At 39.2% G+C, this 21,918-nt stretch overlaps 1 protein-coding gene across 3 annotated transcripts; it reads left to right on the top strand.

Annotated features, from left to right (window-relative positions):
• Positions 1-3,043: 3,043 nt before the first annotated feature.
• LOC111868813 (pickpocket protein 28) lies at positions 3,044-21,911 on the top strand. 3 transcript variants are annotated; one of them, XM_023859820.2, is made up of 11 exons: positions 3,044-3,110; positions 5,130-5,352; positions 6,184-6,414; positions 7,788-7,890; positions 9,273-9,424; positions 11,970-12,171; positions 13,470-13,740; positions 15,180-15,239; positions 17,425-17,587; positions 18,058-18,149; positions 20,320-21,911. In XM_023859820.2, the coding sequence occupies exons 2-11, from the start codon at positions 5,141-5,143 to the stop codon at positions 20,448-20,450; spliced, it is 1,617 nt and encodes a 538-aa protein (XP_023715588.1). In that variant the 5' UTR covers positions 3,044-3,110; positions 5,130-5,140; the 3' UTR covers positions 20,451-21,911. The 3 variants fall into 3 exon arrangements, with proteins under 3 accessions (XP_023715588.1, XP_023715586.1, XP_023715587.1); XM_023859818.2 differs by lacking the exon at positions 3,044-3,110 and adding an exon at positions 3,141-3,517; XM_023859819.2 differs by lacking the exons at positions 3,044-3,110; positions 15,180-15,239 and adding an exon at positions 3,141-3,517.
• The last annotated feature ends 7 nt before the right edge of the window (positions 21,912-21,918 follow it).

Below are 21,918 nucleotides of genomic sequence, written 5' to 3'. Positions count from 1 at the left end.
CGGCTTATATTCGAAATATTCGAAATCACACTTCATTTAAAAAAAAATTGTATTCATAATTAGTAATACAGGGTGTAATACTCCTGAAATAATATTCCAAGAAAATTATTTTTTCTATAATTTCTGTCTGAAAATTGTGTTGCGGCCTATACACGCACGCGGCCTATACATGCGTAAATACGATATGTCTTGAACGAATCTTACTAAAGCTTAAAGCACACAAAATATTAATTTGTAAATACTGACATTGGAATGATTGCTCATTCATCCTGTTTCTGTAATTAATTGTAGTGTGTCATTATTCATAGTATCTGTACCTTACATGAAATAAGAAAATAAATAACTACATAAATAAATATGAAGACCTTCTGTTTTATGAACTGTTATGGATTCTACACGTAACATTCATGATTGCGGGCTTGACTACGACGTTCCAGAGGCAGTGACGGGCAAAGGTAGAGACAATTCCGTTCCAGTTCCCACTGCTTCAACTGTCTCAAACATTCAGCAAGTTGCATTTTCGTTTCGAACAGTTGATACGTAAAGGTAAAGATACAGGCAAACTTGTCCCTGTGCTTAACTAATGGAGGCGGCATAGCGCAGTCGGTATAGCGACTAGCTACTGGCTGGACGACCGAGGGGTCGGAGTTCGAGTCCCGGTAAGGTCACTAATTTTCTCTTCTGTACGTCGTCCACACAGGCTCTGGGGTCCACCCAACCTCCTATCCAATGGATCAGTACTCGGGCTCTTTTCCCCGGGGGTAAAGCGGCCGGGGCGTGAAGCTGACCATTTACCTCCAACCAGTATCGAGTTCAAGAAAATATAGAAGTATACATCCATTTCCCATACTCCTTCGTGGCGTAGTGCTTAATATTTGATAGGACAAAAAGAAAAACTTTCTCTCTCTGTCTCTTGCCTTGGAAAGTATTTTTTGACGTTGCCTGCTGCCTAGATGAAAGAATAAGGACGAAAACAGAATATCAAGTTTACTGCAAAAGTGATGGTTTTACTTCTGAGAAAGCTGGTTGATATAAAGAGTATGGCCCTCCCTCATTTGGATTTCATTGTCTTTTGGGCAGTGATAATATAGCGGCACAATCTACATGGCTCAGATGTTACGATAGCAGACAGAAGGAAGAAACGGAATCCCATGTCTGAGATCGGGGACACCGGTGCCGATAGGTTCAACTTGGGGGGGGAGGCGGCCAGTTTTATAGAACAAACAGTTTTCCAGGGCTAGTCAATTTTCCAGCTCGGGTAATGCTTGCTACCATTCAGTCCAGAACCTTTTGTCTTCTCGTCTGTTGTCCGAAAACATAAAAATTAGAATATACAAGACTATAATTTTGCCTGTGGTTCTATATGGGTGTGAAACTTGGTCTCTGACATTAAGAAAGGAACATAGACTGAGGGTGTTTGAGAACAGGGTGTTGAGGAAAATATTTGGACCGAAGAGAGATGAAGTGACAGGAGGTTGGAGAAAACTGCATAATGAGGAGCTTCATAACTCGTACTTTTCTCCTAGTATAATTAGAATAATCAAGTCAAGGAGGATGAGGTGGGCAGGTCGTGTAGCACGAATGGGGGAGACGAGGAATGCTTGTAGGATATTGGTGGGGAAGCCAGGAGGAAAGAGGCCACAGGGAAGACCAAGGCGTAGGTGGGTGGGGTTTTCTAGACCGGAGCCGCTACTTTTCCATTCAAGTAGCTTCTCAATTATCCTCACGAGGCTGAGTGGACCCCGTTCCAGATCCACTACTTCTCAGAAAATGTGGTAGCGCCGGGAATCGAACCCGGTACCTCTGGATATGTAGCCAAGAGCTCTGACCACTAGAGCACAGAAGCGATCACAAAAATTAAAACGGACTCGAAAATTCGTGTGCCCTTTTGATCTATTCACAAACGCTTGAAGAAAATTTTCCCATAGAAATATTTGTCAAAAATACGTGTAATTTATCTCACGTAAACCGTAATGATCTTACAACTAAACACATAATTCTGTCCACACCTTGAAGGCTGGGAAGCGGCGTCATTCCCGCTAACTCGATGTAACTGGCGTTCATTAAGTCGGATTCGAATTAATTTATTATAATTTGATTTACTATATATGGATTTCCATATTTTAGGGATTTCTATTTACAACTTTGAAGTATTTGTCTCATATATGCATGCCTCCACGTTAACGGTGACAGTTGGAGGTCGAAACATGTAATGTGAGATAAAAAATATAAAAATGTTGTAATGTTTATGTGACGTTCGAATTATATCCCATCTTCATGTTACAGGAACATGAAATAATTTAATAACAAGTGCAGTGGAGATAACACTGCAGGGTGTGTCTGGGTCACGGATGCACGCATCTGCTACATGTCACGAAAGTTCCGTACAGATAAAATCTTGCCGACTTTTCTTCACAATTATTAAATAAAACGCGAATTAATTCTAGGAGATACTGTCACGTGTCCGCGGTTCCTTGGCAAATAATTGTGGATTCTGGATTTAATCTTTGAGTTTATTGGACGTTACTATCATAATTACACTCGGTTACAATAAGTCACACGTTTAACTCCGTCTGGATACCGAATAACTCACTGTTGTCTAGCATGATGCCAACTTTTGATATAGTGAATATTTAACTAAATACAAGGAAAGTCGTTTCTCATTTACCAGGAGTGATTAGGAGACGGAAGATCTGTGTTTGTAACAAAGTGAAAACCAACGAACAGTGAAATTTCTCAAGAAACCTTTTCTCATACTTTAGACAATGAAAATTTCACGGTGAATTAAATGTTGTAAATTCGACATGATTGAACATATGCATCAGATCGCAGCCGAAGTTCGACGTTTCGTAGAGTATCAATATTGAAGAGGCTTATCGTCTGAGAAGATTTTGTCAATTTCGCATTCATTGTTTTGTAGTAAAAATCATTTTGCAGTAGGGACGCACCAGTGCAGTTTGTTAAAGCTATTTTGCTGAGGCTTCCGTAAGTCTCTGGGGCGTAACTCTTCTTACTTTAATTACAGAGCTTCTCGTTCCAATTCAGCACGCCCAAACACACTGCAAGGGCGTGTCTTGACTGCAGTTACCACTTCTCGAAGCTCCCTGCAGGTAAGCAGTAGCTCTAATCCTATGACACACATTTTCCGTGTATTACGTGCGGTTTGAGGTTCCCACGGCAGCAACTGTGAAGGTTATTGCCTTCTAGTATGTGACTACGTGTAGTTTGATAGAGGGTTTGGGAGATATGTGCTGTCTCCATCTTCAGGGTTGGAAAGTAAGAAGAATATGGATGTAGTTATGGTGATACAGGGGCCTTAGAATTGTTCGTGCTTCTCCCTAATCTGATTGGTTCACTCAGAGCTATTGTCCTTACCAATCTTCTCATTACATCGGTACTAGATTTCGTTAAAGCCCAATTGAAGCATATTATTCTACCCTGAAGATGGAGTCACAGCATTCATCATTGACGCGGATAACCATCTGCCAGGCTACACAGCCACGCGAAGGAAAAAAGGGTAAGTAAAAATAAACTAGAGATATCCCTGTAACAGGCCGTGGAGGCCCATAATGTTGTGAGATGTTGAGGTTCCCACATTTTCTAGACAGTCGGCTCAAAGATGGCGGTAAGGTTGTCAGCCTTACGCACTGGCCGCCGTTTACCCCCAAGAAAATTTCAAGAATATTCCTGGTACTCATTTCTGTTAGAGGTTGAATCGACCCCAGAGCCATAGTGCGGCTGGAAGGATTTGGTCAATTGAAAAAAAAAAAAAACGAAAGTTAATTACCTCATTGAGAATTGAACCTGCAACCTTCCGGCTGTACCATAGTGCCTCAACCAACTACGATACCGCATGCTCCACGTTTAAGAAAGATTAATACTTAACGACATGTCAAAACATGCATTTAAATATATAAGTAACGTGGATCTAAAAAAAAAGGGGGGTGCGGAAGTAAGGGTATGGAAAATGAAAAAAGAGAAAATAAGGATCACGCTCTTATGCAACAGTTTCTGTTAAGCAGACATTAAAGAATACACCTACATTTTTGTATATCAAATATCACGAAATTCTGTCAACCAGTTCATCAGATACGTAAAGTGATTCTTCAATTGAACCAAACTCAGATTCGCTCAGCAAATTTCAATTCATTCTGTCATATCGAGTTATATCCACGTCGGGCCTATAGTTTTCGTGAAAATGAAACTAATGAGCCTTTCTGAAAGCACGGAAGAAGACGCAAATATGCCTGCACCAGTCAAGCGCTTATTCAAAATCTACGGGTTTGGATCCTCGAACATTTATTTCATTATTAAGATAAATGTGTTTCGGTTTTCTGTTGAAAATGAATAAGAAATAAATGGAAGAAAAATGAAGAACGAAAGAAGAAAATAATTTCCAGGCCTGCATAAAGTGGTTTCTATGAAGACGTCACTATATAAAATATATGTAATTAGTAATCAGTATTCTATTGCGATTTTTAACGTGTTTGTAACACGGCACTCCCCCATCTCTGAAAAAGGCAGATAGTTCTTCCGAAACGCCGGTAATCTAATTTTGGCTTAGGTGCATATCTTATTCTTCAGGATTATTCCTGCATAAGAGAACAACTAGTTCCCCTAAACATTGGTTCTCTTTCCAATTTCTTTTGGGTTCGATGCACTTCTCACAATGACTACTCCTGGATGAGAAGACAGCTGATTCCTCTGAAATTTCTTCTTACTGCAGTGGCTGTATAAAGCCATGTTGAAGATTATTCCTGAAGTACGATGAAATTAATTATTCCAAAATAGCAGTAATTTTGACATTTCGACGAGGTTGTATGCATTCTTCTTCAGGATCATTATTTATAATCACATGTATAATATATCCTTTCCTTTCCCCTGAAAGAGGACTAAAGTTGTTTCGAAACGTCAGTAATCTTATCATTTACATTTGGGTATATGCGTTCTTCTTCAGTTTCATGCCTGAGGAAGACCACAGCTAGTTCCTGCTATGTACATATAAGGTTACTATTTCGACAAGCTTTGATTAATTCCTATTCAGACAATGCCTGACGGAAGAGGAATTTTCGGAGCGTAGGTTATCATGGTCCTGTTAACAGTTTGTTTCACGTGTTCTACTTCCGTAGCATTCAGTGACATGACGTGCAAGTTGGGGTCTCCTCAGGCCACGCGACGCACGACGTCCAAAAAATGCGATGATTTCGTGATGGACATCGAGGAAGACAATAAATGGCGCAAACCGAATGGACTGTTCGACTTGCTGAGGAACAATACAATGGAGTTCTGCTGCTCCACAAGCCTCCATGGCTTGCGGTATATAGGCGAGAACCACAGACACGCGTCAGAGAGGTAAGCGTGGTAGCACGATCTCTTAGTGAAGGGTTTGACACCGAACAGTCGGGTAGAATTTCGCCGAAATTTCAGAGGAACATACTGCCTCAGTGTGCAAGCCAAACAAAGCCTTTGTTCGTCTCCTGCTTCATGCTGACTAATATTCGACCGTGAATATGGAAGTACTATGTTCCTCCGAAGCATCTGTGAACTTATACCAGACCACATGGTATTATATACTAGAAGACTGTATTGTCCACAGCCGAAGCTGTGAGAACATAGATCTTCTTACAGCTCTGTTAATTACTCGTCTGGGCAAAATACTCTCTGCTTTTATACAAATCATAGGTAAGGGTCATGTTCACAAAAAGTTGACAAACTAAGTCAGCATTTCGCCGCTCCATAGCTCAGTCGCTGGCTTCCAACCGCGGCGGCCCGGGTTCGATCCCGGGTCTGGTGAAGTGGGATTTGTGGTGGACAAAGAGGTGCTGTGGCAGGTTTTCTCCGAGTACTTCGGTTTCCCCTGCCAATCTTCATTCCACAAATTGCTCCACAATCACCCTCACCTATCATCTGGGGCTGGTACAATAGGCCAGAAGTGGCCGCAGTACAAGGGACTTAGTCCCACCCCACTAGCAATAAAAAAAAGTCGGCATTTAATTATTGGGTTTTTGTATTTTATCCATCGTCCGATATTCTAAAAACTAGATAACACGACGTTTCGGAAACTGGATCTGTTTCCGTCGTCAGGTGAGGGGTGGGAAACACCTGCTTTGTTTGGTCCCTCCTACGAGTGTTATCTTGTGCCATAATATTACAATGAAAAAAAGAATGCTGATTATGTTGCAGGATATTCTGGCTGATTTCATTCCTCATCAGCACGGCTGTGGTGGCCCATTTCATATTCAAAATATGGATAAGATGGAATACTTCGCCTGTGCTCGTGTCCTTTGCTGACGTCCCAACCCCCGTATGGAACATCCCCTTCCCAGCGATCACAATTTGTCCACAGGTCAAAGTGAAGAATACTTCGTTCAGTGTTTCATCGACACTCCTCAAGGATAACAAAACAGACGAAGAGTAAGCATTAAACTTCAACAATTGAAATTGTCGCTAAACATACAGATCCATAGCACTGACAGCGTTCAGTATCGTCTCTATCCATTTAGTTTAGAATTTCAACAATAAAGCGCCAGAATAAAAACGTTCAGTATTTAAAGTGGGGCAATAAAAAGAAAATAAATTTACAACTGGGCTTGATAGAAACTCCTATGGCTCCAAATATGGGCCAGGGCGTGTTTCCAATTATGTTCACAGATCTAAATAGGCTAAATTAACTTAAAGAAGAAGTCACTGTTGTTGAACACAAATTTATTTTTGACCCAAGAAGGACGGTGATATGTTACACAAAAGCGATGCAAAGGAACCCATACGGAAATAATTAAGGAATTAAACACAACAAACTATCAATGCAAAACCGCTTCTATTCCTTGTAAAAGGTATCGGTGAAGTTGTCCTTTGCTTGCCTAATTAAGCACTACGCCATGAAAGCATATGGAGGAGTTGATGTACAGATCCATATTTTCTTGACATCGGCACTAGCTGGAGGTGAGTGGTCACCTTCACGCCACGGCCTCTTTACCCCTAGGGAAAGAGCCCCCTTTATACATTGAATAGGAGGTTGGGTGGACCCCGGAGCTGATCTGGATGACGTGGAGAAGAGAAAATTTTTGACACTACAGGGACTCGAAATCCCACCCCTCGGTCGTCCAGACCGTAGCTAGTCGCTATACCGACTGCGCTAATACCATAAGATAAATGTTTTTAGTAGAGGAACTGAAGTAGTGAAATAACATATTTCAAGCCATAAAGAAGACACACTACTGTTGTTATGATATTTAATTGGAGTGTGTTCGTTTAAAATGAATTAAAATATAATATTCTAGAAATTCCTTCGGTCTCAGTTTTCATAACAAATGAAGCTTACTCTGTAGAGCCTGCCAGGTAAAGGTAATCTTCATCACAGACAGTGATAAAGCCCAAATAAAGTGCCACAATATTATTACTTACGTGGTCTGACAATAAAGTTCGCGAACTCATAGCGATGAAGCTGTTACATATCTCATTGCTTAATAATCAACGTGGGCGCCTTCAAAGTACACCCCTTGGAATGTTATGCACCGATGCTAGGCCTAATGTTCGCTTCAACACAATTTTGGAAATTCAGACAATAATAGACGCCACTCAGAAAGAGACTGTCATAGATCAACAACAACATAGCTGTGAAACGCTGATATGCCAACGTATCCAAACCATACTGAGATTTCTGTCCCATGCTGCCACGGCAAGCACAAGGTGGCAAGTTCGCGAACTTTATTGTCAGACCTCTTACTGTCGTACGAAAGGTTATATGGCAATTCATTCATTCATATATACAGTATATTCCATTTCAGACGTGAGAAACTGCTTTATTCAAGACTGGTGTGCGATATAGAAGACTTTGAATCAAACGGAAATGACACAGTAGACAACAGAGCGATTAAATTCATCGAGGAGGTAAATATAAATGATATTTCCTATAATTAGAATGATCAAGTCGAGGATGACAAGATGGGCAGGGCATGTAGTACGAATGCGGAAGAAGCTGAATGCATATGGGATACTAGTGGGAAATCCAGAGAGAAAGAGGCCAATATATAGGTTAATCTGTAGGTGGGTGGATAATATTAACATTGTATGGTATGGGATGGTATGGATTGGATTGACCTGGTTCAGGAGTCTCTTGTGAACACAGTAATGAACCTTCAGGTCCCATAAAATGCTGGGAAATGCTTGAGTAGCTGCACAATTGACGGCTTCTCAAGAAGGGCTCAGCTCCATGAGTGAGTGACATGTAAGGAAGGGTGTTCTAAACAAGGTTGTTTCTGTGTTTGCACCACATTAATCCATTGATTTCTGCACACTGAGGATGCAGATTCTTCGGAGAGGCTTCGTTCATTATCCTGGATATTCTAATCTGCTCCTTAAATTCAGCACATTATAGTTGATGGCCACCTAGAATATCCATTCTTTGAACCTTTCTAGCTGGCTGTACACATTCTTCTGGCTCATACGAGTACAGTTATAATATTCAATAATATTCAACTGGCTTTCTAGATTGCATGTCCTTTGACAGTAAAAGGCATTACAAAATACTGTCCTTCTCTGTTGCAGTCTATTAAGGGAGAAGCTATGTTAAATATTGTATCACAGTTAGCATCCATTGTTTATCTTCCGTCAAAATTGCAACACAGTATTTTCATTGCTGAAAAGACAATTAAAACAAATTGGGTGCAAATAAGGGAAATTCCATATACCACAATTTATATGACATCTTTTCCCCTGCTACCAAATTTCCTTTTGAAGGAAAATAAACTGTCTTTAATTTTTTGCTTTCCCTCATAAAAAAATATTGCACAAAATAGTACAAATATTATAAGAAATAAACATATCATATCACGGCAGACTTAGCAGAATCTGTCCCATTGGCTCTATCGGTTGATTGGCGGGAATAAAGTTAAGGTAAGGAAAATGTTGCCCCATAGTTTAAACTCTGCACTATAAATTTGCATGCACTGTAAATTATGGCATTAGTCGAACGTGAGCGCACAGATTCATGTTCCAATCGTCACACTAGGAGTTCATATTACACACTGGACAGATGACTGACCTAGATCTCAGAGCCAATAAGAGAAAATAAAATTATGTAATTGATTAATACCATACTGAAAGACAGCGAAGTAACATGACGTTACAGAAGTCCCAATATCGTGAGTTCACCAACCATAGTACACATTGCTAATTGAAATATATATGCACTTATGGAAATGTAAACATTTTGGATATTAACCTCCCTATATATATATTCCTTCAAAACCTAGGAAGATATCTGCTTTCAGGTTGCACCGGAAATAGATGAAGTAATGTTCGAATGTTACTGGAGAGGAATCTTGGAAAGCTGCTCAGATATCTTTACTTCAGTTCTGACAGATAATGGACTATGCTACACATTCAACATTCTCAGTTCCACTGAGCTGTTTAACAATGGCACGTGAGTAGACCACTAGAGAAAAATCCCTGCCTACTGCAGGGACACTTTCATGTTATGGAATCTCAAGGGTCCTCCAAGTATTTCCATTTCGAACTAAATTATCGTTCAACTGAACACATTTTCATATTATTTTTTTCTTTCTTTCTTTGATTTATTCTTCCTTCTTTCCTTTCCCCTTTGACTTCCTCACGCCCCTTTCTTTTTTTTCCTTTCTATATTGTTTTTCTTTTTGTCCTCCCTTCAGCTTTGTACCCTCCATAACTTCTCTATCATTAGTAGTTCAATTAAATGCCAGTAGGTCTTGTTGCACATACTTTGTTGACAGAGTTTCTTATCACCATGGGAAAGAGAGATGTTCCCTAAAAACATCAGTATGTGTGCACAAGAAATGGATAGATGACAACTGATCTGATTGCCTGTTAGGTGAAAAGCGTCTGGGAAAGGTGCCCTGCAGTTATACATAACCAATTAAATCTGTTGGTCCTCGTTGCCTTTCATGGACACTTGGCTGAAGAAGTGAAGATTAAATTAATTATTTTTAAGAGTGGACTAAGGCGTCCCATACACATACGAGTCTGGATCGCAAGTTCGGCTCGGCGAGGAGCCGGGCTCGGATTAACTTCACCACACACGTATGAGCATGGCAACCCACACACAGATGAGTTTGGCTCATTGGAAACAGAACCGAGTCAGACTAGCGAGCCAGACTCATGTGTGTACGGGTCCCCTAAAAGGCATAGTTGTTATCTGTAAACTTTCCAGTGACATCAACACCATCCAGTACATTCTAGATGTCATCTGCTCAAAACTTGCAGAATTGGTCTAGGCCCCTTGGAAGAAGATCTCAGGAAGAACTGTGGAACAGGCATTCAAGCAATGTTGCATTACAAATGCACCTGATGGGGCAAAAGATGGTATCTTATGGAACAATTCTGATCTTGATTGCCTTGGTTTAAAATGTGACTTAGAAGAATGTGTAGACTCATAGTGTGAGACTGGATGCACAAGTGAAGTACACAGTGAACAGACGAATTTGTTCAATTTATTTAGGTCGTTCAAAAATTATTGATACTCCCTCCATAACTCCAGAAAAGTAGCAGTGTCAAATGCGAGTCGGTGTATGTGGGAAGACATACTATATTGCCGCCTAAGGCCACGAGATGATGTTGCTACTGCGCACAGGTCGAACAGTGCTACGTCATTCGTGGCGGTGTGCAGGTGCAGTTGTGGACAACGCTCAGACAATCACGGGCGATCATGGGCAACAATGGACTGTGTGGTTTCTCTGGAGGGAAGGAGTGGCTGCTTCACATATTCACACGAGGTTAGCAGCCGTATGTGTGGAAGCAGTACCACATCGCAGAACCGTGTTTTGCTGGATAGCAGAGTTCAAAGACAGCAAGGACTGTGTGGAAAAAGGCAAAAGCAGTGGGTGTCTAGCAACAGCATGCACACCAAACAGTACCCAGGAAGGAACCTAAATTGAACAGAAACATGCCTTAATCCAAAATATGCAGAACAAAAGCCACAATAAAGTCAACCTCGAATAGGCCTAAGGAGTTGTTTAATGTGGAAATAAAGTGAACAATGAACATACAACAGAAAATTGTCTGCTGTAATATGTAATGTTTTTCATTGATACAGTCTGGAGTCCATTTCAGATGAAGCAGCCAGTTTACCACCAGAGTGCTTAGAAATATATTTGGACCTAAGAGAAAGGAGGTACAAAGAGTTTGAACAAAATTCCATAATAATAAATTTCATAATTTGTACTCTTCACCAGACATCACTATGTTAACAAAATCAGGGAGGATGAGATGGATTGGGGCATGGAACATGGATGGGAATGATGAGAAATGAATACATCATTTGCTGCAAACCCTAAAAGAATGTGGTTACTTGAAAACAAAGTTGTAGATCAAAGGATAATATTTGGACAGATTAAATAAGTAATATGATTTCGAGATATGGACTCAATCTTTTAAATTTTACCACATTATCTTGTCAAGATGGACTGTGGTCTGTGGATATAGTTCCTGAATTTTGAGCAATCTTTATGTATTTGGTAAATACCATTCTTCAATGAATCTAAAATGGCATCTGCTGTAGGATGCACCCTTGATTTAATAATAGGTTTTAAGGAATAAGAGATGCTATCAATTGTATGATACTTCCTTGATTAAAAATTGGTTTTCAAGGTGGAAAATTGTTATGACAATTTGTTAGTATTCAAATAAAAAGGTTCCTTGCACTAACAAGTACAAATCAGTACAAAACTGAAAATTTACTAGTACATTTCTATGGAATGTAGTTTCTCTTGTAGAAAGCTGCAAATAGATAGCTCATATTTTTGAGTGATGGCAAGAGAGATTTCTTTAATCCTTGAGCACTAAATGATCTTGTACTAGAAGGCCCAGTATTTCCAAGCAAGATATCTTTGTGTGACATGGACTGGGTTAATTAGCTATTTTAAGAAATCTTTACGACAGGTTCCATATGGGAAAACAATCTTTAGCACCACAATTTATCTCTGTATCTTTTTTAGGATTCAAAGAGAAGACAAGCATTTAGATCATGGTGAAACTTCAAACTGGAGTCTTGAGGGTGGTTTCCCTGATAATAAAGCAAATGAAGCATTTCCACGTCGAGCTCTGGATGCTGGAGCCTACTCAGGCCTCACTATATTCATCTATATGGAAAATGAGAACATTAATCCATTATGTAGTTTCTCTATCCATGGGGTTAAGGTAAGTATAATACTTCCATTATAAAAGTTAGAATCACATTTGTACATCAAATGTCTTGGCAAACGGTTTGCAGATCTCTAATTCTTTGTTTATTTAACAATATATAGACAGATGATCTCAGATAATAAATTATAAATTTTGTGTGTGCATGTGCGTGCGGGAGGGCGCACTTTTATCAAACAATTGGATGTAATTTCACACATAGAATGCACATTTTCAGCAATAAAACCTACAGAATTAAGTCAATACCTTCACAAACTACTTCTCTGATGTCCATTTAAGAACTATTCTCACATGTATAAGCATATCTCCAAATTTTCTCTATCACTGGGATGTCCTGATGGATACTGTATATGTATTTTTTTCCTCAGTTTGAATTTGTTCTAAGTATGTAAGATTAGAGGTTTTCATGGCGGTGACTATGAAGAAAGCAGTCTTGTGGGATGTGGCGCCATGTAGATATTGTGTTAACCGACGTTTTGGAGGAACTTATCACCTCCATCTTCAGGGTAGAAGAAAAAAGGAGAATCTTCGCAAACGAGGAACCGGCATGAGCAAAGGCTCACAGGGTAATGTCGAGTCAAACTGTATAAAAGCAGGAAGAGAAGGGAGAGAGGGGCTATATGGGAAATCAGAAGAGAGTAGAGGGGAAGGTTCTGGGGAGGTAGGCCAGCAGGTGACAGGCCTGAGTAGGTATGGAATACTGTGTCGGTGAAGAAAGGCAAGGTTAATGGGAGGGCATCAACCTTTAAGCTTTGGGGTTGCTATGTGTGTCGGACACGGACTTGCGTGGTCTTGTGTATCTGGCGTCATGTCCCAGAGGTTTCTTGAGGGAACAGATAAGAGGCTTCCATGACTTGCTGAGACAAAACCCCACCTCTCTGTTCATATTGTCGGGATGGAGTTCAATCTCAATGGCCTCCCTAATGATGCGATCCATATATCGGGTCTTGGTGGCGAGGATGGAGGTATTTTGAAACTGAATGCCGTGTCCCAAATCGATGCTCTATTCAGCCACAGCTGACTTGTCTGGATGTTCGAGACGGATGTGCCGCTGATGTTCCTTCAACCTCGTGTCCATGGAACGGGCCATCTGCCCAATATAGACCTTACCACACTCGCAGGGGATTCTGTATACATCCAGTGTCCTTAGTCCCAGGCTATCTTTGACTGGAAGGAGGAAGCTAGATAATTTCTTAGGAGGCAGTCCCACTAATCTGATGTCGTGCCGGGACAGCACTCTGCTGATTCGGTTGAATATAGTCCCGACATAAGTAAGCCGAATGCTTCTGTTTCAGGCACTATTACATAATCCGACTGACTTCCCAAATGTGGTGAACCAATATTTCAGAGTGCCTCTGGACAGAGATGTTGTGATTGGTATTAAGCCTAATGTGATGAGCACAAGTGCAGAATTGAGAAGCTATCCACCAGAAAGGAGACAATGCTTTTTCACCACAGAACGCCATCTGCTGCATTTCAGCATATATACGCAAGAAAACTGTGATTCTGAGTGTTACACAAACTACACATTGAAAAATTGTGGTTGTGTTGCGTATTATATGCCACGTGAGTTCCTTCATAGAATTGTCCGCATCCAGGATCCTAAACCAATGAAACGATGTCAAAAACTCCCACAGTCTATTTGATTATCTCTTCTCTTATACATATAAAGAAGAGTGATTTATTTTTTTATATATTTTAATACTGTTCCTCATATTTTAACCAAATTTAGCACAGTGGTAAAGGCCATGCCATAGCTCTTGCATTTCGCTAGTGGGGGGTTGTCCAGCTTGGTCCACTCAGCACTGAGGCCACTGATTGGCCTATTGTACCTGCCCCGGGTGATTATGATGATGGAGAATTTGGTGGAATGAAGATTGGCAGGGGAAACCGAAGTACTCGGAGAAAAGCCGCACCAGCGCCACTTTGTCCACCACAAATCCCACTTGACCAGACCCAGGATCGAACCTGTGCCATCGTAGTGGGAAGCCAGCAACTAACCGCTTGAGAAAAAAGCACCTTACTCTGTAGGTTTATCTCTTAAAGACTTTGAGATACTTCATTTTCAGTCTTCCAAAAATGAAAGTAAAATGTTCACTTCGCTTAAGTACGTAATTAAACACTAGGCCATGAAGATATATAGGGGAGTAGATGTATATTTACATATTTTTTACCTCGGCACTAGTTGGAGGTCAGTGGTCAGCTTCACGCCCTGGCCGCTCTACCCCTGGAGAAGGAGCACTCAGTAACCATTGTACAAGAGTCTGAGTAGGCCCCAGAACTTGTTTGTATGACGTGGAGGGAAAAAAAATTGCCCCTACTGTGACTCAAGCTCCTACCCCTTGGCTGGCCAGCCTGTAGCCAGTTGCTATACCGACTTTGCCATCCCGGTTTGCTGGAATACACTTCCTAATTATATGTGTACATTATGCCTGGGCATTGCCAGGTATATCAGCTAGTAATTCATAAATATAAGGTTCTAGAGACAAGCAGTGTTAGATTAAGTAACATGCAGTATTTCTATTTACATTACAATGGCTGATGTAGGAATACATGCACTATGATCTACACCTACATGAAACTCCACCAAACAAATAGACTTTCTTGGTGGACAAAGGTAAAGCTATCTCTGTAACAGGCTGTGGAGGCCCACAGGATTTTGAGATGTTGAGAATCTCACATTTTTCTAGACAGTCAGCTGCTCACAGATGGCAGTGAGGTTGTCGTCCTTATGCACCACCCACTCTTTAACCCCAAGAAGGTTCCTGATACTCATTTCTGTTAGAGGCTAAGTCAACACCAGGTCCATAGTATGACTGGAGGGATTAGGTCAATTAAAAAATCCAATGACCTAACTGGAATCAAAACTGCAACCTTATGGTTCATAACATAGTGCCCCAATCAACTACACTACTCCGTACCCCCAGCAAAATAATTATACATGTCACCATTTAAAAATAGATGTCTCATAAATTAATAATATTATCTCTGCTGCATCTTTCCAGGAGATAAAAACACTCCAATTTGTGGTCCAGGAAAGAACCAGTGCATGAAAGAGGTGTTAGGTAATAATGTTTACTCCTAAAGTCATGTAGTAAAACAATGCATGTAATTGTTTTCTTCAATTGTATTACTCATGAGAAGAGGAGAGTTGAGGAAACTACGTGAGTAAGAAAGACAGCCACATTCAGAACATATAGCAACAAATTTAAAAGAACTGCCTGTCAATCAATGGGAGATTTTTTAAAATACCTTCATATATTCTAGAAACAATCTTTCAGTTAATGAGTTCTACTTTCTTGGATATAAGGTAATATAGTCCAGTCAAAGTCAATCACATTTTAGAGGAACATATCACCTCCATCTTCAGGTTCAAAAAGTAATCCAAGCAAGAAACGTGAAGCAGGCAGTGAGCAAAACCTTGTGCCACAGGAGACAGAACTCTTCAAATACAAATTGTTTGTAGTTTGTTTTTTGTGCCTTCCAGTAAATGTTTTGGTACTTACCTTAAAATATACCACAACAGTGTTCTCCCAGATCCTTTGCTCTTCCTTATTCACAATCAAACACATCATCAATTTCTACGACTATAGATACTTCAGTAACTTAAATTGTTACTTACAGAAGCCATACTTATTATATTTCCATTATGTCTGTCATTATGTATTGACACCACACTACTGGAGACAAGGAACTTTTTAGTATGTGAAGAGCATGGAACTGATACAACCAGTTATCATTTTCAAACATGGGTGGATAAGATGCATAATAATATTCTGTCACAGTTTTTCCTCTATTTTGTGAACGTTTAACCCTTTTACACAACAGCATACACTAGATTTAAATGACCATTAATGTCTTCAGGGAATGCATCCTATTGTATGTATCAATATATCACTCTCATACATTCATCAGCACAACAATCAAATAAATAACTGACATCCACATTTGTGTCAACTGAGATTATTTAACTCAAAGAACAGCTATGCAGCAATTTTTGGCTCTCATGGATCCATTATCAGGAGTTACAATATATAAAGTTATAAAATATTGAAATCTAACTGTCATGGTTCCATATTACAAATGTCATATATTTATGAAATTATTTATAAAATAATTTATAGAATAGTTTGTACCGGTTATGCACAGACTAATTTTGCTCCTATATAAAGAGTTTGATTATGTTGAAATAACTTATATTGGAGTCTGCCTAAAATTGGTCCATACAATTATGTTAGATTGTGTTTTTGATGCACATGTAAATATCATTTTAGATTGGGAAAGAGTGTGCTACTATGTTGTATTAATGTTAGACATCATGTGTTGAATCACCCTTAAGCTTGCTTTCTTGTCATCTGTCACTGCTATTTTGTTTACCTTCTCTCATTGCCTTGTTTTGCACTATATTTCTTTCATCCATACATTATGTATTCCACAAGTTGATACTATATTCTGAAGTTTTTAGTTTTACTCTTGTCTGTAGAACTATTTCCTCTTTCGTTGTTTATCACGCACTGTGTGTGTTCCCAGTACACTGCTGGTTATTATCTTATTTTGGTTGGATGCAAATGCCATCTCTGGTTGCATACACATTGTTCAGTTTTATTGATTGTACTACATAAGATTTAAAGAAATATTTATATATATATTTTTGTTATGTTTTTTTAATAACTCCATAGAACTCCTTCTTGTGATGAAGCTAATCATTCAGCTAGTCATGTTATCCCTCTATTATGGAACGTTAAGATTCATTACTATGTCTACTAAAGCTTCCACTGGACTCAGTCCTGTATCAGATTAATCCAGCCCACATCCAGGAGATGTTTTCCAGTAAGTTTATTTTGTTGCTGTCTCTCTTTTCTCCGCCAATATGGCCTGCAGTTTACTGCTTTATGATAGTCCAATATTTTCTTTCCATGGATGATGATAGGAATTGTTCACAGACAACACAGCCAGAAAATTAGCTTATAAAGAAAAATGTGAATTGTTTGGAACTATTTTTACAGTTTCCCATTCCAAATTTTACAATATGTTTTAAATTCTTATTATTAATATTTGGCACATGCCCTTTTCCCAAAAGTTCCCCCTTCATAGCCCTCATGCCACCTTCCTCTCCCTTGCAGGCCAGATGTCTCCATAAAGCAATATGTCTGTGCCTGCATTTCTGTTCTTTCTACCTGACTGTATTTTTTGCTTCTCTGGCATCATATACACATATTATTCTACTTATATTTAAATTTCATATTTTAGAAAACTACGCATCGGATGACGAGGGCTTGTCTAAGTGCAACTGTATGCCTGCCTGCGCCGAAATCACATACGATGTTGAAAATTCACATGCAAAATTTAGCTGGCTGGATACTCTGAATGCATTTGACAAAATTAGAGGTTCTAATCAAACTACAACTGCAAAGTGAGTACAGATTACTGACAAGAATTCACTAAATGTATTAAATAATAGTGTTTAAGAACGTGCTATACAAATCTAACTTAAAAATATGAACAGAAACCAATTGTAATCTACAGAAAAATAAATTAAACTATCATGATGCAACAGACTGTTGTGCTCTCCCTGTCTCTATTCCAGATTATCAGTTAGTCTTAATTGAAATTTCTCTGGCTTTCTTCAATCTGGACAAGCAAATTCCAATATATTACCAAGTAGGTTATTATTGTCTTTTCCAGATTCCACCAATCCATAGTCTATGTATATCTTCCTCAATTATTCAAAATTAACTTCTGTCATTAAAAGAATGTGCTTATATACCTAATAAATCAATCAGTCCTATCCATTACTATTTCTCATCCCATGTAACAATAGGAAAAGCATTTTGCTCAGTTGTTTTGGTTGTTCTGATCTTGTGGTGCTTGTATCTTATTTAGAGAAAAAATTGCCAGAGCAGCATTCTACTACAAAGAACGTCAGTATGTGACAAGTCGTCGGGGAGAGCTGTATGGACCAGCAGACTTTTTAGGTAAGAGCTGTTACAATATGATTGCTAAAGTTATGGTACTACCAATATGAAGAGTGCTTTTTCAGGTAACAGCACCCCTGTCAGTAGTGTTGTCACACATCTGAACTGGTTCCTACTTAGTTCTATTAGTTCCCCAGTCCTTCATTGATTGGGTCCTTGAAGGAAACCGTTTGCANAAAGTTATGGTACTACCAATATGAAGAGTGCTTTTTCAGGTAACAGTGTTCAGGTAACAGTTTTCAGTAGTGTTATCACACATCTCAACTGGTTCCTACTTAGTTCTATTAGTTCTCCAGTCCTTCGTTGATTGGGTCCTTGAAGGAAACCCTTTGCGTGTTTTAGTCCTATTATGGACTCTGAGTGTTGCTTATGGTCTCCGTTCATCCAATTCCTGACAATCTTGATAAATCCTGCTCACCTCTAGTTTCAGTCCCCATATTTTCCAAAACATGCCTCTGTAAGTTCAAAGGCTTTGTTTTCTACCTTATCTACCAACTTTTTCTATGTCAGCACCCTGTTAAAAGTTATTCCAAAGTACTAACTTCAGTGATTGCTGGATTCTTTTACATAAGGAAGCTGGTTCCTTAAGCCATGTCCCTCTTCCTGGAAAAAGTATTACTGCCATTTGTTTTTGGGAGGGATTATACAGTTTTTTTCTTATCACACCACTGCTGTACAATGCCCAGAGTAGTTTGTGACACCTCTGAGGGAATTCCTTGTTTATTAGAATTGCAATGTCATCTGTATATTCTACTGAATAACAATTATTTCCACTGAGCAGCCATAGAAGATTTTCCATAGCCAGAATCCACATCAGAGTGTGATAATGCACATTGCACGCAACCTCTAACCATGATCAGGGTTTTCCCTGACACTTTGTTGCAAAAAGTAGATCCACTGACAAATAGTGGGCCCAACACCATGCCTTTCAGGAGCCTATGTTTTTTCTCAAAAAGAGGTTCTGTCAAACACTCCCTCAATGTCATGGAAGGCCCAAAAGCTATTGCTATGTGTCTGACTGTACTTTCAATGCGCGCGCACGCATACAAACACCCACCCACACACACACACACACACACACATAATAGTGTACCCTCTATCAGTTGCTCTTTGGGAGTCCCATGAAACACTCCTTCCAGTTCTTTGAGGATGAGATCTCATGAGCTTCTCCTCAGGATGGTTTTCTCTAATGACAGCTATTTTGACACTTTTCAAAACCTCCCTATAGGTCCCTGGGTTCCTAGGTCACTTGGCCTTTTGGAGGTCTCACCTTTATCTTGGGGACTCCATCTACAGACTTAGACTTCTTAGAGATCCAAATCAGGTTTTCTCCCTTCTTGTGTGTTCTGTGGTGCCCCAGCTGCTGCACACTCCCTCTTCCTCATTGGCCTGTCCTACCCTTCTTCAGCTTTCTTCTATTGCACCCAAACAATCTGTTCATTACTAAGTGAAGCCTGCCTACTCCTGAGGCTGTCTCTCTAAGACCTTCTTCTGCAGGTATGCTCCCAAAAGAGAGATTCTTGATGTTACTCCAGGCAGGTTTCTTACAAGTTGTCCCTACCTGCACTTGACTGAATACTCATCTGCTGGTTCACTGGTAGTTCCAGCACCTTAATGATGCACAAGAGCTCCCAGCCCCCCAATAAAAAGTCTCAAACTATTTTTGTTCTAGGAGCCTCCCTACTAGATGTTGAATTTATATGGCCTGTTTTAGTCTAATGCCCTTATTTTCAAAATATAAAAGTAGGCTTTGGAGATTGCCTTGCTGTATGTCTATGCATCCCTCCCCCCATGTTGCTAGGAAATGGTTCGTTGTTTTCTTGGCCACTGTAAATGATTCCATGATTAATGGATACCTGCAAGCTCACAGTGCCCCACTTGGTTGTGAGGCAGAGATAATAGAAGATGCTACCTTGTGCCCTGAGGGAATAGTTCTTGGCTCTGGCTCATTTCCACCCCAGTGTCATGCAGCCTTCAGCACAATACCTCGCACCTTGTCTTAAGTGCACCATTGCCCTGTTTGCCATTGCTGTACACGTAACCCTCCTCCATGATATGGTTGCCAAGGTTTGCTTTCAGAGCAGTGCATGCATATTTGTATGTATTTATGATAAACTTATGTTTTATATTTAAAATAATTTCTACCTTATACATTGGTTCATATTTTCAGCAAGCTGTGGAGGACTTCTTGGGCTCTACTTGGGTTTCAGCATCCTAAGTTTGGTTGAGATCGTCTATTTCTTCACTGTGCGGCTCTGCTATAAATTCCAGTCAAGCGAGAAGAAACATCCAGCACCATGAAGCATAATAGCGTCAGAATATAATATAATAAGGATAGGAATAAGAGTTTTACAATTCATTCTTCAAACAGAGAACATTCATACACAAATAAAGAAAGACATAACCTTAATAAAAATATAATATGTGCAGTCAAAACTATTAGAGTAGATCAATGGAAAAGTTAAATATGGAAACTGTAGCTATAGATTGGCACTGTTCATTTCAAGGTTTCTGCCCATTACAAAATGTACTTTGAAAACATTTGAGAATTTGGTTGTAGAGAATTACAAAGTGTTTGTCAGGGTTTATTTTATATCTGAGGGCCAAATCACCTGACCACCAACTGAAATGATTAGTAAAGCTGTGACTGAAGGAAACTGAAAGCAAAGAGATGTAAGTATTTTTGAAAAACTTTGTTGTTATAGGGACTTTTGCTTCTAGACAATATCACTGCTTTGTGCATATTGTTACTCTATTAAATTTAGTAGCTTCATATAAATATACTTCTCTTTTGAGAACTTCTTAAGATATTGAGCTTAGTTACCTTTGAATAAGTCATTTTTCTTACAGGGAATCTTTACCAGAATCGTTTCCTTTATATAGCAGCATCACTTCGTGCATATTGTCATTCTGTTGAGTTTGTTATGTTAGTATAAACGTAGATGCCTTTTCAGAACTTCTCAAGTTATTTCATTAAGTATTTTTGATAGTCGTTGTTTTCACTAAATTTCCATTAAATTTTCAATGGACTTTATGGTAATCAGTGTAATAGCAGGCAGAACATTGAAGAATTAAGATTTCAGATGAACAGGATATCACTCATCTGACAAATGCTGATAACCAATTTTGCTTGTATCAGAAATTAACTTACAGAGAGGGTTAAACAAAGCAGTGGAGTTGAGTAAAATAAAATTTCAGGCAAACATCTAAAGGAATGGGTATATAGCGAAAATACTTGCAAGAATGAAAATAATTATAAATATTTATGTTACATTAAACAAATTTGATGTAAAATATCTGATAAACTAAATGAAGGTAGAGAAGGAAGATTGTGTAATACTAGAAGGAAGACAGATTTTAAAAACAAAATGAGAAGATCCTTTCAGTTACAACTAAATAATATAACAGATAAGCGAAATTTAACTTTTGCAAGTTAACTTTCGTGTTAGGAGAAAAAGCGGAAAAAGAGAATAAAAGCTGCTCATATGAGATGTATTAAATTATGGATAGGAGTAAAATTAGGAGATAGAAGACCAAATAAAGAAACTGAGATTCACTGCAAACTGAGAACGTCGTGACAGTAAAGATATATTGAATAACTTGAAACAACATGAAACAAATGCAAGATAGCAGTTACTAATATCAGTCTGCTTATGTAAGGCAAAAAGAAACAGATGTGGGAAACCTCAGGAGCAGATGACAAGATCAGTTTTAAAACATAAGAACTTTATAATGCCTCTGTAGCATGTAATTCTTGAGTTGGAAGAAG

This window comes from Cryptotermes secundus, unplaced genomic scaffold, assembly GCF_002891405.2.
Source record: "Cryptotermes secundus unplaced genomic scaffold, Csec_1.0 scaffold257, whole genome shotgun sequence".
In the NCBI taxonomy this organism is placed as follows: domain Eukaryota; kingdom Metazoa; phylum Arthropoda; class Insecta; order Blattodea; family Kalotermitidae; genus Cryptotermes; species Cryptotermes secundus.
The sequence above is the reverse complement of the archived record's forward strand: the minus strand, read 5'-3'. Positions and strand labels throughout refer to the sequence as shown.

Coding starts and splice junctions, on each gene's coding strand:
- LOC111868813 (XM_023859818.2), top strand. CDS start 3,445: ATGGAGTCACAGCATTCATCATTGACGCGGATAACCATCTGCCAGGCT. Junction 5,353..6,183: donor CACAGACACGCGTCAGAGAG/GTAAGCGTGGTA, acceptor ATTATGTTGCAG/GATATTCTGGCTGATTTCAT. Junction 15,240..17,424: donor GTGCATGAAAGAGGTGTTAG/GTAATAATGTTT, acceptor TTCATATTTTAG/AAAACTACGCATCGGATGAC.